We start from the raw sequence: 12,546 nt of genomic DNA, 5'->3' as shown, positions 1-12,546 counted from the left end.
CTCTGCCCTGACCTTGCGGAGACCCCCGTCTCTTGTGGCCCTTTTAGTTGGCAAGAGCAGCATGCCTCCACCCCCATCCTAGAGCCCAGCCCGGTCTGGCTCCTAAGGGGAGGTGCTGTGGGAACCAGGAGGTTCCAGTGTCTGGACGAGGCTCGCGTCTTAAGCCTGTTCTCCCTCCTCCAGTTGATGATATTTAACGTGGGCGCCACCCTTCTCTACATCACGGCCTTCATCACCTGCAGCGCTTCAGTTGAGCTGACGTCCCTGAAGGGCACCCGGCGGTACAACCAGCAGGCAGCTGCCTCTGTGAGTATGGCTTCCTGGGGTGCCCCTGACAGTGAAAGGGGAGACGGGCCAAATCGAGGTCTGTGCCCTTGGACGCCCCCAGTCCACCCTGGTCTGAGGCAGGTGCCTACCACCTGCTGAGGCTCCCTCCTCTCGGCAGACTCACAGTCTTCATAACTAACATACCTGTGAGCCACCAGAATGCTTGGGGAATACTCTGGGGTGGCACATGCAGCTCTGGGTTAGCTGTTAAGCTTTGCTGTAAATCACCTGTGCCTCAGTGATTTAGGGTTGTAGTATATCCCCTTAAAGACTCTGTTAAAAACCATCCTCTCGCCTTAAGAAGGGCACATGCAAAAATCTTTTGGTCTAGGAGTTCCCATTGTGGCTCAGGAGTTACCAGCCCAACTAGTATCCATGAGGATGTGGGTTCGATCCCTGGCCTCGCTCGGTGGGTTAAAGACCTGGCGTTGCTGTGGCTCTGTTATAGGCCAGCAGCTGCAGCTCCAATTTGACCCCTAGCCTGGGAACTTCCATAGGCTGCAGGTGCCAAGAAGAAAAAAGAAAAAAAAAAAAAAAAAAAAAATCTCTTGGTCTAAACCGTTTGGGAGCTTCTCAAGCTCCAGGTCAGCCAGTGAAGTATCAGAACCCCCTTCACACTGGGCACGAGGCTCTGCAGACGCCTCCTCACGGAGTCCTTCCCCTCCGTCGTGGAGGGGCACAGGGACTGCCAGCCCTTGCCACAGACCAGGAAATGGGCTCAGAGAGGTGAAGGGACATGCCTAGATGGAGTCCCAGGTAGGTGGGAGCTAGACCAGGATGGACCTGGGTTTCCTCACTCTTCCTGGTGAGGGTGGCCCTGAAACCTGCAAACTCTGTCACCAGGATAAAGACACGGAGGTTCCAAATGGCCGTAGGTGCTAGTGTGGGGTACCGAGGAACTGAATGCAGAAAATTCCTACCTTTTGCATTTTGCCTTTTAGAAACTAAATCCCTGATGCGTGTCGAAGTAGCTCCTACCCCTTGGTCACTCTTGGCATGGTGTCCAGTTGTCCCTCTCAGTCGGACGCATCCTGCCTGTGTGTTAATGATTTCCCCACTAGCATATAATTTTGGCAGCCCTGGAGTTTCCATCGTGGCTCAGTGGTTTACTAAGGATCCGGCGTTGCCATGAGCTGCGGTGCAGGTAGCAGACTCGGCTCAGATCTGGCATTGCTGTGGCTCTATTTTTTACCTCTACCCTGGGAACTTCCATATGTCGAGGGTGCAGCCCTAAAAAAACAAAAAAAAAAACCCTTGGCAGCCCAGAGTCTGGAACCCATCAGCCCCCTGAGTTGTTACATGGTTGTATGGCTATGTGGGAGTTGGTGTGGCTGCCAGGGCAGTGCATTCTGGTTAACTGAGGGACCCCGGGTTTCACTGTCTGCACCTCCCTGCCTGGTGCCCGTATCACTGTCACAGCTCTTGCTATCTTCTCTTTCAGTTCTTTTCCTGTTTAGTGATGATTGCCTATGGAGTGAGTGCTTTCTTCAGCTTCCAGGCCTGGCGAGGAGTAGGCAGCAATGCAGCCACCAGTCAGATGGCTGGTGGCTATGCCTAAGCCATCTGTGCCATGGGCCACCTTGGGGTTGAAGGCTGCAGCTGGGTCCCAGTGCCTGAGCCCTGCATGGAGTCAGCCCGAAAGGGCCTATCCTTGCTCCTCTCTGCTCATCCGACGCCTCAGGCTCACCTGACACTCCCAAGGAATCGGGATCCTTCCTTCAGCAGGTGCGCTGGCTGGAGAGAACCCAACAGCCAAGACCTCTTCTTCATCCTCCAGATTCAGCAGGTGATGGGGGAGACAGGACACTCTTGCTTTTGTCTTTAGGACTCTGGGGTCCGAGGCCGGGACCCAGCCTTCTCCCTGGCACTAAATAACTAACAATGACTCCAGACCTGCAGCCTCTGACCCACCACAGAATAAGCCTAACAAGCAGCACGTATTTATCTTTATCTTAGTTTTTGTTCTGGGAGAGCTGAGCACAACTCCCCAAGCCATTCTGATTCCTGAAAACGTAATTCTGGCCTGACTCCTTCCCCCAGAGCAACATGTCACTTGTAGAAACGTGTAGAAAGAGGGTTCTGATTCTCACAGTGCAGCCTTCCTTCCCTGCCTTTCAAACAGGCCAGTTACTTAAAGCGATTGCTCAATGATGAAAAACTTCTCCGTGTTTCCCTCCCTTTCCCAAGCCCTCGTTTGTAATGTTCCCCTGGGGAGAAGCTAACGTCAGTGCTGCCGCCTCCCTGACACTGCTTGACTGCCCGCGGGGACGTGAGCGTGGCCAGGAGGGAGGGAGGGAGAGCAAGGTCTTGCCTGTGAGTTGTCCTGTGCTTGGTGGGGACTCTGTTGGTTTTGTTTTTTTTTTGTTTTTTACAAAAATAAAGATGAAAGAACTTATTTGGAAAAGATGTTGGGGAATCAAGAGTTTAGATGCTTATTAACGCCAGGAAGCTGCAGTGCACGTTAGTACGGGCAGCCCTCTGTATCTGTGGGTTTCACATCTGAGGATTCAGCCCATCGACTGACATGAAGGGGTGGCTGTGTTCACTGTACTCGCCATTTTATATAAGGGACTTGAGCATCTGTGGATTTGGGTCCCAGGGGTCCTGGATACCAAGGGACACCCTCTCAAAGATTCCAAATGCCTATGGAAAGGCCGTTCCAGTTCTGGAACTACTCAGCACCACCAGCCACTTCTTTGACCTGAGGCAGGGTGAGCATCCTCCCGCCTGCTTTGTCCTGTTTCTGCAGCTTGTCGTGGCAGGAACTTAGTAGCACCCCGTTTTATTTTCAAGGGTCTCCGTTTAACAATAAATCACCTAGTCGTCTTGCTGAACGTAAGATTGCCATATGTCCCCTACCGTCAAAATCTGAAGATTCGGAGCTCAGATAATCCACGTGCCTGTTGCGCAGCTGCTACCTTCAGGGGAGGGGGTGGCAGCAGAGGGGGGAGGCCTCCTGAGCTTATTTTCCTACAACTCTGAATAATAAGCCACAAGCATGCCTGGGGGCACCCCTTGGTCCTGTCTTGAAAACGGGGGACAATTAAAATGGAACTAGATTCAAACAGCTGCGGATGAGCTAGTCCACCACGAAGGGGAAGGGGATGGAGTTGGATACCCCTGTCCCTGCGGGCCTGCGAGAGGGCCCATTTATGCTTGTTGTCCCTGTGTAACTATTTATTTCTTTGAAAATTTGTCTTTTTTGTCCTTTGAGGCCATGCCCACAGCATATGGAGGTTCCCAGGCTGGGGTGGAATCAGAGCTGTAGCTGCCGGCCTACACCTCAGCCACAGCAACGCAGGATCCAAGCCGTGTCTGCGACCTACACCGCAGCTCACGGCAACGCCGGATCCTTAACCCACTGATCGAGGCCTCATGGTTCCTAGTTGGATTCATTTCTACTGCGCCATGTCGGGAACTCCCGTGTGTAACTATTAATAGCCTCCTTTTTTACTTTCCAGTGTCTCAGAGTCTGAGTAATAAATTATAGTTATTCCAGGACTAAGCCATAAGAAGAGAGTTTAGTTTTAAGGAAGATCAACCCATTTTCTTCTGAGGCTCGAGAGAGAATAAAATCCTAGGTAAGTCTTAGCAGGTTTCTGACACCTTAAAACAGCCTATTTTGGTGAGGATGTTCGCTGCCTTCTGCGGGAGGCCAAGGCCGCCCGGGCCCTAGCCCCTGCAGTCTGGGTCAACACTGCTTTCCGGCGGGGGAGGCTGGAGCAACAGGAGGCAGCAGGTGTCTCTGAGGCTGGGGCCTCACACCAGCCTTTCTCTCTCCGGCCACACCTGGAGCCCCACCAAAGGTGGACCTGATGCAAAAGTTTCCATGTGGACAGAGAGTTCTAGTTTGTTTAAAAAGAAATCAGACAGCTTATTTTCTAACATGAAGCAACACTGAGCTTGCTTTTTTTGAGTGGAAAAGGATGAAAAAGAACCATTTGCCTTTCTTGTTCACTTTTCATAATTTCACCTTTGGATGTGTCCACCTGCCTTTCCTCAGGCAGATGGACCAGCGGGTCTTCCCAAGTGCTCAACAGGCCCACTGGCCTGAGATGGGTGATCCCATTTGCAAAAAGAGCAAGAAGGGGAAGTAAGAGCAGGAGCGCAGCACTTTACAAGAGCTGGCCCTGAGACTGCCTTTGGCTTCCAAGACCCAACCATGGACAACCCAATGGCAGCAGCTACAGTAAAGAAAGGGGATGACTCATTTAAGATAGTTTTTGCAAAACACCTCACATTTTACTCATGGTACAAAAGTACTTAGTAAGCGCCACATCAGTACAGAAAAGCACACAGCCTATATATAGCTCATCCTTTAAAACCAGAACCAAAAGTCAGTACAGATTCTTATTTTTACTTGAAAAATATTAGGTAAAAACAAAAAACCCGTAAGGTACACACTGGGAACTGAACTAGCTATGGTCTGTCTTTCTAGAGATGTGACAACCATATTTTCTGGTCACTTAACATTCGAGCAAACATGGGACTAAATCAGAGTGCTAAATCCAAGCAGACAGGACCAGTAGCGCTGTCTGCTCTCTCCTATCCGTGCTGAGCCAGACCAGTGAACACCATCTTGGTAGGATTATTTTGAAAGCAAAAGGAAGTACGGAGCCCCCACCCCAACAGAGAAAACCTAAGGCGCTGATTTACACAGAAAGGGGTTTCAGCAAACCTGCACCCACACTAACATGCTCTAAGAAGCAGATACTTGGTAAACTAGCTCCAGCGTACAGTCGCTCGTGCCCAGGAAAGCAGCAACACGAACACGGGAAGCAGTTTGGCTTTCACAGCACTAATAGCTAAAAAGCACACAGCATATAATACTTTGATCTTGACGTGGGTAATCATGGAAGTTCCAAGATTATATCCACTAGGTTAGCCTGAGTATTCATCTATAAAAATATTTTTTCCAAAAAACACAAACAAGAATTATACAAACAGTGGGCTAGCAGCACCAGCAGAAGACACTGATACGAAGACTGCAAATGACAGACCAGGAAGTGATTCTCACAGGTAGCTTTTAGGTAAAAGACGTCTCTCTCTAAGTTGATTGCTACAGCCATCACAGACTAGCTGTGAGAGCAAGATTTTCAGAAATCTTGAGGCGGGCAGCTAGACTGAGTTACACTCCAGATAAATACTCCCAGTTAAAAACACCATTGGGGCTGCAGGACTGAAACTGACCCACATAAAAAGCTCTGAGCGCACAAAAAGCCTGGCAGGACATGTAGGGCCTGCTGGGCCAAAAGAGGGCTGGTGATGGCGGCTTCTTCCAACATAGACACATTGATGTGTATGCTGGGGAAGGGCCCCTGGGTGGAATGCTGGATGTGGGCTTGCTCCAGGAGCTGGACTCGGAAGCCCCTGAGAGCAGTTGTCTACATGGGAGTAACACCAGGGTTCCTGGAGACAAGAACGTGTCGAGGAAGGGTCCCATAGTTTTCCTCCTGACCCATCTGTGCTAATGAAGAGCTGGAGAACAGAATCGGTCTTTCCAAGATGTATTCTTCTGTCATCATTAGCCAAAGCCTCCCAGTCTATTGGGGTGGTGACTCCAGAAAGATCCCATTACCTGGAGGTGGTAGCTAGGGCCGCAGATTGTTCTGGGAAGCTGGCAGAGAAGATGATTTGCACAATGAAGTCACCACTAAACCGGTGCTCAAGTCCAGTCCCCGGCCTTCTTTTTCCTACAAGGAAAAGAAACAACTTTTTTTTTTTTTTTTTCCTGGTCTTTTCTAGGGCTGCACCCACAGCATATGGAGGTTCCCAAGCTAGGGGTTGGATCGGAGCTGTAGCCACCGGCCTACACCAGAGCCACAGCCACGCCAGATCCGAGCCGAGTCTGCAACCTACACCACAGCTCACGGCAACACCAGATCCTCAACCTACTGAGCGAGGCCAGGGATCGAACCTGCAACCTCACGGTTCCTAGTCGGATTCGTTAATCACTGAGCCATGATGGGAACTCCAGAAACAACTTTAAGGGGCAAGAGATAGGACTTTCAGAACCCGCCTCTGGTACGGAGCAGAAGGTGCTCAGGGTGGGAGGGCCACCAGGGAGCACACAGGAAGGGCAAGAAGATGATTTTGCATTTTTGTTCAGCACTGGTCACTGTTAAAAAATGCACCTCTCTTCACTGAAAGACATTTCTCTTTCCTATAAATGGCCTGCGTTACAGGAAAGGGAAGGCAGCTAATTAGATCTGCTTTTTGGTTTTGTCCTTTTGATTATGTAGGGATCTTCTAAGGTACCTAGGACCCCTTTCACCAGAACCACGAGAATGTAATTCCTACTAAGGGTTCCGGGCTCCAGCCAGCAGAGGGCAGTAGCTGGCTCTGCAGACAGGCTGCTCCATGACCCGCTCACACCAGCCGGTCTTACACAGAGAAGCATGGGGGGTGGTTTGTGCTCGACAAGGTCTGCTTGGAACTTTCTACATGGTTCACTGTGGCTAAGCAGATAGGAGAAACTTACTGCTCGATAGTCCAGAAACATTTCCTTAAAAGCCAGAAAATCCGTAAACGTGAGCAGCATGTCGAAAATGTCACCAGCCACTTCATCCTTATGGTGCCTGCAAAAGAAAGGAGTGGATGCGTCACACAACGTATGACGACACAGGCTGTCTCCCCGAGATTTCCTTCAAAGGTCTGCAGGGCCTCCAGCCCAGGACCTAACCACTGAGTGCTCTAAAGCTTGATAGGCAGAGAGAGAGAAGGCTCTTATTTCAGAGTTGAGGAGGAGGGTAAGAAAAGGGCGAAGCAAAAGCAAGTTGAACTCACTGTAACGTTGTGGTGAAAGCCGCCATGTTAAACCCAGGAATCCGCTCCAGCAGCTGTTCTTCTATGTACTTTTCCACCAAAGAAATCTGTGGCAGAGGAGAGGATCTTGGCCACACCACACTTTAGGAAAACAACTTCTGTGCAGAAAGCCCGTCCATCCTCCAGCCCTTTGCCAACATTTCCTAAGAGCCTACTCTGTGTGCCTGGCACCCTGGCCCACCATGGGGGCGGTGGTTACACTGTTATAAGAAGGCTCCAAGGTGGGTGGGGACAGGGAGCTGCAGGGCTCCCCCGCCATGGCAGGAAGCGACGGGTGAAGTGAGGGAGGGCTTTTCTGCCTAGATAGGTGGCATCTGTGCCACAGAGAACATACAAAGAGCATACAGGCAGAGGCAGTCACAGTTCCTTATAAGCTGAGGCTTGGCTTAAGAAATCTTTGATTTAGCCATGCTTCTGTGTTAAGCAAAGAAAATGCTGGAGGCTCAAACCTCTCAGACAGCTGGGATCCTAACAGGAGGCTGCATGAGGCCCTGGCATAGTGCAAAGACCCAAGGATTAAGAGTTGAGGTGCCTGGGGGCGTAGGGGGATGTGCTTGGGTTGTGGGATGGAAATCCTGTGAAACTGGATTGTGATGATCATTATACAACTACAGATGTGATAAATTCATTTGAGTAATAAAAAAATTAAAAAAGTAATTTGCTATTGTATTAGCTGAAACACATGTTCATATCACAGAATACAAACAGAGAAATTATCTATTTTACAAATAAGTTTTTTCAATTAAAAAAAACTTCAATTACTTAGGTTAAAAAAAAAAAAAAGAGTTGAGGTACCTGGGTTCTAGTCTTGGTTTTGACACCAATAGGAAGTCATCTTTTTTTTTTTTTTTTGCTTTTTAGGGTTGCACCCGAGCCACATGGAAGTTCCCAGCCTTGGGGTCCATCAGAGCTACAGCTGTCGGCCTACACCACAGCCACAGCAACGCAGGTTCCAAGTCGAGTCTTCAACCTACACCACAGCTCACAGCAATGCCGGATCCTTAACCCACTGAACAAGGCCAGGGATCAAGCCTGCATCCTCATGGATCCTAGTCAGGTTTGCTAACGGCTGAGCCACGAAGGAACTCCCAATAGTAAGTGATCCTGATCTTGGTTTTCACTTTTAACTCAGTCATACATCCCTGAGTGGATTATGTAGTATGTGTGAGCCAAAAGGTCCAAAGTATGCAAATGCAAGATATGGTGACCCCACATACTATGACTGAATGGAGGATCATGACAAAGTCAAATATCTTTTAAAACAGAAGACAAAATCTTTAAATATTTGGAGAACAGCCCCAAGAACTGTGCAGAGGAGACGAAAACCAAACCAGATTTTAATTAAAATCCCTGGCAGGGTGCTGGTAGCAGATTTTAAAAGTTGAGCAAATTTCGGAACTCCTGTCATGGCGCAGTGGTTAATGAATCCGACGAGAAACCATGAGGTTGTGGGTTCGATCCCTGGCCTTGCTCAGTGGGTTAAGGATCTGGCGTTGCTGTGAGCTGTGGTGTAGGTTGCAGACGCGGCTCGGATCTGGCGTGGCTGTGGCTCTGGTGCAGGCTGGCAGCTACAGCTCCGATTTGACCCCTAGCCTGGGAACCTCCATATGCTGCAGAAACGGCCCCAGAAAAGGCAAAAAGACCAAAAAAAAAAAAAAAAAAGGTGAGTAAATTTCAACATCATTTGACCCTAAATCCGTATATTTTCAAGACATCCTAATTGTCAGTAAGGAAAGCAGGCATGCACTTACATATTCATTAAAAATGGGTGTGTAAATGAGCTTATTCTCTTCCGTGTCTTCAAACTCCTGGTAGTACTTGTCCATGAAATTCCTTTGTAATAACTGGAACTCATCATCTGAACCGCAATAAGAAAAATGTATTGTTTATTTATTTATTTTTGGTCTTTTTTAGGTCTGCACCCGAGACACATGGAGGTTCCCAGGCTAGGGATCTAATCGGAGCAAGAGCCACTGGCCTACACCACCACAGCTCAGGGCAACGCTGGATCCGAGCTGCATCTGCAACCTACACCACAGCTCAGGGCAACGCTGGATCCTTAACCCAGTGAGCAAGGCCAGGGATCAAACCTGTGTCCTCGTGGATACTGGCCGGGTTGGTTAACCACTTGAGCCACGATGGGAACTCCAGAAAAATGTATTCTTTCAAAAGAGACTAAAAATCATTCTGAGTTATAAACAGGCAGAAATTAGATGTCAGCAGAGCTGCTTTCTCAATGGCCAGTCTCTGGGGAGGGGATGCCAATGGTGTTAACTGTGCGGTTTGGTGACACCGAGGACCTTCACATTGTTGTGCGAGCACCGTCACCATCCTCCAGTGCGTTTTACATAGAGCCATACAGGGTGGCTTGGGACTGCCTCCCATTCCTTTTCCACAAAGGAGTGAAACGGTTCTCTTAATTTAGCAGCAGCGATGGAAACCGTATAGTCATTAAATGGATGGGCTCTGACAGAGGCTAGACTGCCTTGGTTCAAATCCCACCTTGACCACTTACAGCTGTGTGACCTCGGGCACATGACCTAACTTCTCCAAGCCCTGGTTTCTTTGAATAGAAAATGAGGCTGATCAGAATACCTATCATATACGTTTACTAGGTGGAATGGAGATGGGAATTTACATAAAGAAATCAGTTCGGACCAGCACTTATTAGGGATTAGGGAATTTTAACAACGAAATAGATTATTATTTCTAAAAATAAGTGGAAAGCTTCACAAATGACCTAGACTTTGGGATAAATACCCTGGGCTTATAGAAAGCTCATTTTCCCACAGCACACAGGCTGCCCACATGGGCCAAAAGGACTCAAAGTACTCCTGAGCATGCCCCAGAAATCCTCAGACCCACACAGATCTTCACGCTTCAAAGGGAAACATCTGTACTTAGGAGTTAAGGGCATGAATCTTTATGGAACCCAAAGGTACTAAAACGTAGTGATTTTTCACTAAACAAGACTAAGCAGCAAAAAAACAAGTATTCTTTTCCTAATTCTCAGAAAATTTGAAGGTAACAGATAAAATTTTCTCAGGTTTTTCTCTCCCACATATTTGTCTTAGTTAGTGCCTGTTAGTGCTCACTACTTTAGTAGGACTTATAGATGCCAAGATGAATCCACAAATCAGAACCCAGTTAAATATGCAACCAAATGAAGTATGACCCGGATACGCGTGCTTTGGTATTACACTGTATTTTATGTCACAAAAATATCAAAACTCAAGACTGAAAAAACGAAATTGCTCTTTGAGGAGTTCCCGTCGTGGCGCAGTGGTTAACGAATCCGACTAGGAACCATGAGGTTTCGGGTTCGATCCCTGGCCTTGCTCAGTGGGTTAACGATCCGGCGTTGCCGTGAGCTGTGGTGTAGGTTGCAGACGTTGCTCGGATCCCGTGTTGCTGTGGCTCTGGCGTAGGCCGGTGGCTGCAACTCCGATTCAACCCCTAGCCTGGGAACCTCCATATGCCGTGGGAGCGGCCCAAGAAATAGCAACAACAACAAAAAGACAAAAGACGAAATTGCTCTTTGAAATAAAGTAGGTTAATATTGTCTTTAGTTTCCAAGAGTCCTGTAAGTTCTAGGTGCCCCATTATCTGAATAAGTCCATTCCTGGGACTGAATCTATGATGGTTATTAGTTGTTTTAAGGCTCTATGCTTCCCAGATAAATCACAGTAAAGGCTTTTTTCATATTACAGTGTGCTTGCTACATGTAGCATATATGCAAGCTTGATGTTGTCTCTACTTTTGAAATTAACTCTCCATGAGTTCTCTTGTGGCACAGGGGGTTAAGGATGTGGTGTAGGTCCCAGCTGTGGCTGGGATTAAATCCCTGGCCTGGGAATTTCCACATGCCACCCGTGAGGCCAAAAAATAAAGAATAAAAAGCTAACTCTCCAAATGGAGTTCAATGTCCTTAAAAACAAGGTTCTAAATAAAGAGCACAAGTAAGGAAGCTTACCCATGATAATGTCCTCTAAATAGCCAACCACAGCATCAAATTCTGCATCAGAGGCGGAAGAGCTGAAAAACAGGCCTGGATTAGATGCTGTTTCAAATAATTTGTTTTTTGAAAAACGTATTATAGATAATTTTCAAAAACGCACAAAAGAAAAAACAGCAAAGCAAACTTCCAGGCACCCAACTTTAAGAATTAAGAATGATTATTGTTTAATCTAGCAATTCCAAATAGAAGAAAACACACTTGACACATCTGTGAATGTAATGTCTCCATTTTCAGAAAATCTGGTACAGGGAGTTCCTGTTGTGGCTCAGTGGAAACGAACCCAACTAGTATCCATTCCATCCCTGGCCTCCCTCAGTGGGTTAAGGATCCAGAGTTGCCTTGAGCTGTGGTGTAGGTTGCAGACGCGGCTTGTATCCTACATTGCTGTGGCTGTTCCCTAGCCCGGAAACTTCCATATGCCACAGGTGCAGCCATAAAAAGCAAAAGCAAAAACAAAAACAAGAGGAAAGAAAAAAAAAGAAAATAGGAAACCTAGTACAACACAAGGAATTACCAAAAGAGACATAAGGAGCAAAAGCACGCACGGGACATCTTAAGGTTCCTATTTATTTCCTTTGGGTTCTACTCACCGCATCTTAGCTATCACCCCACACCTATCTGCTTGTGGGCTGGCGTAAACCTGGTGCGGTTAAGACACTGGCCAGGGAGGAGGCAATTAGATCGGGAGTTCTTGGGGGTGGTAGTGATGGAGGGTCCTCCGACCCGCGGTCGGGCCTCTGCAGCTCAAACTCGCCAGGTTTTGCTGACGACTAAGAACTGGAGGTGGGGGAGGGGAGGGGAGGATTGTGATAGATGCGTGGATCACCGCATGACACGGCCCTGCAAGCCGGTCCCTAAGGCCTGAATCCCGCCGTCGCCGCTGCGGCAGAATCAACCACTGAAACTGGGGCTGAGCCTTGAGGGTTCCCCTAACCCACCCCCACCGAGGATACCCGTTTCACAGCGCTGAGGCCGAGGCCAAGCGTCGGCAGCCCGGCCTCCAGTCTTTCCAGCCAGGCAGCGTCACTCACAAGGACAGCGCGAAGCTCTCTTCTTCTAGGGCGTCCATCGCCGCCGCCGCTGCAGCATCCACCACGAGGAGGAGAGCGGGCACGCCGGCCTCCTACCGCGCCCGCGACCCGGGCCCAGTCTCTGCTCCGCTCTGCAGAGCCCCAACAGTCATCAGGGAGGTCTCGACGGCGAGGCCGCGGTCGGCTCACGGCCCAGCCCGCTAGAGTCTGCGCGCAAGGCCCTGGTCTCGGGCTTCCCGGCTGTGGCCACGCGCCGGCCGGGCCTGCTCGTCCCGGCTGGCCTCTCTGCGTATCTAGCTGCTACAGCGGCGTCCTGGCGTCCGTTACTGCGCCCCGCCTCCAGTT

The 12,546-nt window shown here is 49.0% G+C and overlaps 2 protein-coding genes across 4 annotated transcripts in view; one reads left to right on the top strand and one right to left on the bottom strand.

The window, feature by feature from the left end:
- PLLP (plasmolipin) overlaps positions 1-5,522 on the top strand; it is a 27,215-nt gene extending 21,693 nt beyond the window's left edge. Inside the window, exons 3-5 of one of the 2 annotated variants that reach the window (XR_002344543.1) lie at positions 184-306; positions 1,769-3,922; positions 4,067-5,242. Coding sequence is in view for 1 of the 2 variants with exons in the window: in XM_003126973.5 (XP_003127021.2) it covers positions 184-306; positions 1,769-1,885 (240 nt within the window). In the remaining variant the exon portion in view is untranslated. Of the gene's footprint in view, positions 1-183; positions 307-1,768 lie in introns of both variants that reach the window. The other variant, XM_003126973.5, reaches the window with a different exon arrangement.
- On the bottom strand, positions 4,545-12,546 carry ARL2BP (ADP ribosylation factor like GTPase 2 binding protein). 2 transcript variants are annotated; one of them, XM_003126968.4, is made up of 6 exons: positions 12,202-12,546; positions 11,126-11,187; positions 8,904-9,010; positions 7,114-7,199; positions 6,809-6,905; positions 4,545-6,020 (listed from the first exon to the last, which is right to left on the bottom strand). In XM_003126968.4, exons 1-6 carry the CDS (start codon positions 12,237-12,239, stop codon positions 5,919-5,921), a joined length of 492 nt encoding a protein of 163 aa, XP_003127016.1. In that variant the 5' UTR covers positions 12,240-12,546; the 3' UTR covers positions 4,545-5,918. The 2 variants fall into 2 exon arrangements, with proteins under 2 accessions (XP_003127016.1, XP_013843975.1); XM_013988521.2 differs by having other exon boundaries at positions 12,124-12,543.

The sequence above is a fragment of the Sus scrofa genome, chromosome 6 (genome assembly GCF_000003025.6).
Source record: "Sus scrofa isolate TJ Tabasco breed Duroc chromosome 6, Sscrofa11.1, whole genome shotgun sequence".
Classification (NCBI taxonomy): domain Eukaryota; kingdom Metazoa; phylum Chordata; class Mammalia; order Artiodactyla; family Suidae; genus Sus; species Sus scrofa.
Note: the sequence above shows the minus strand (reverse complement) of the source record. Positions and strands in the feature narration are given on the sequence as shown.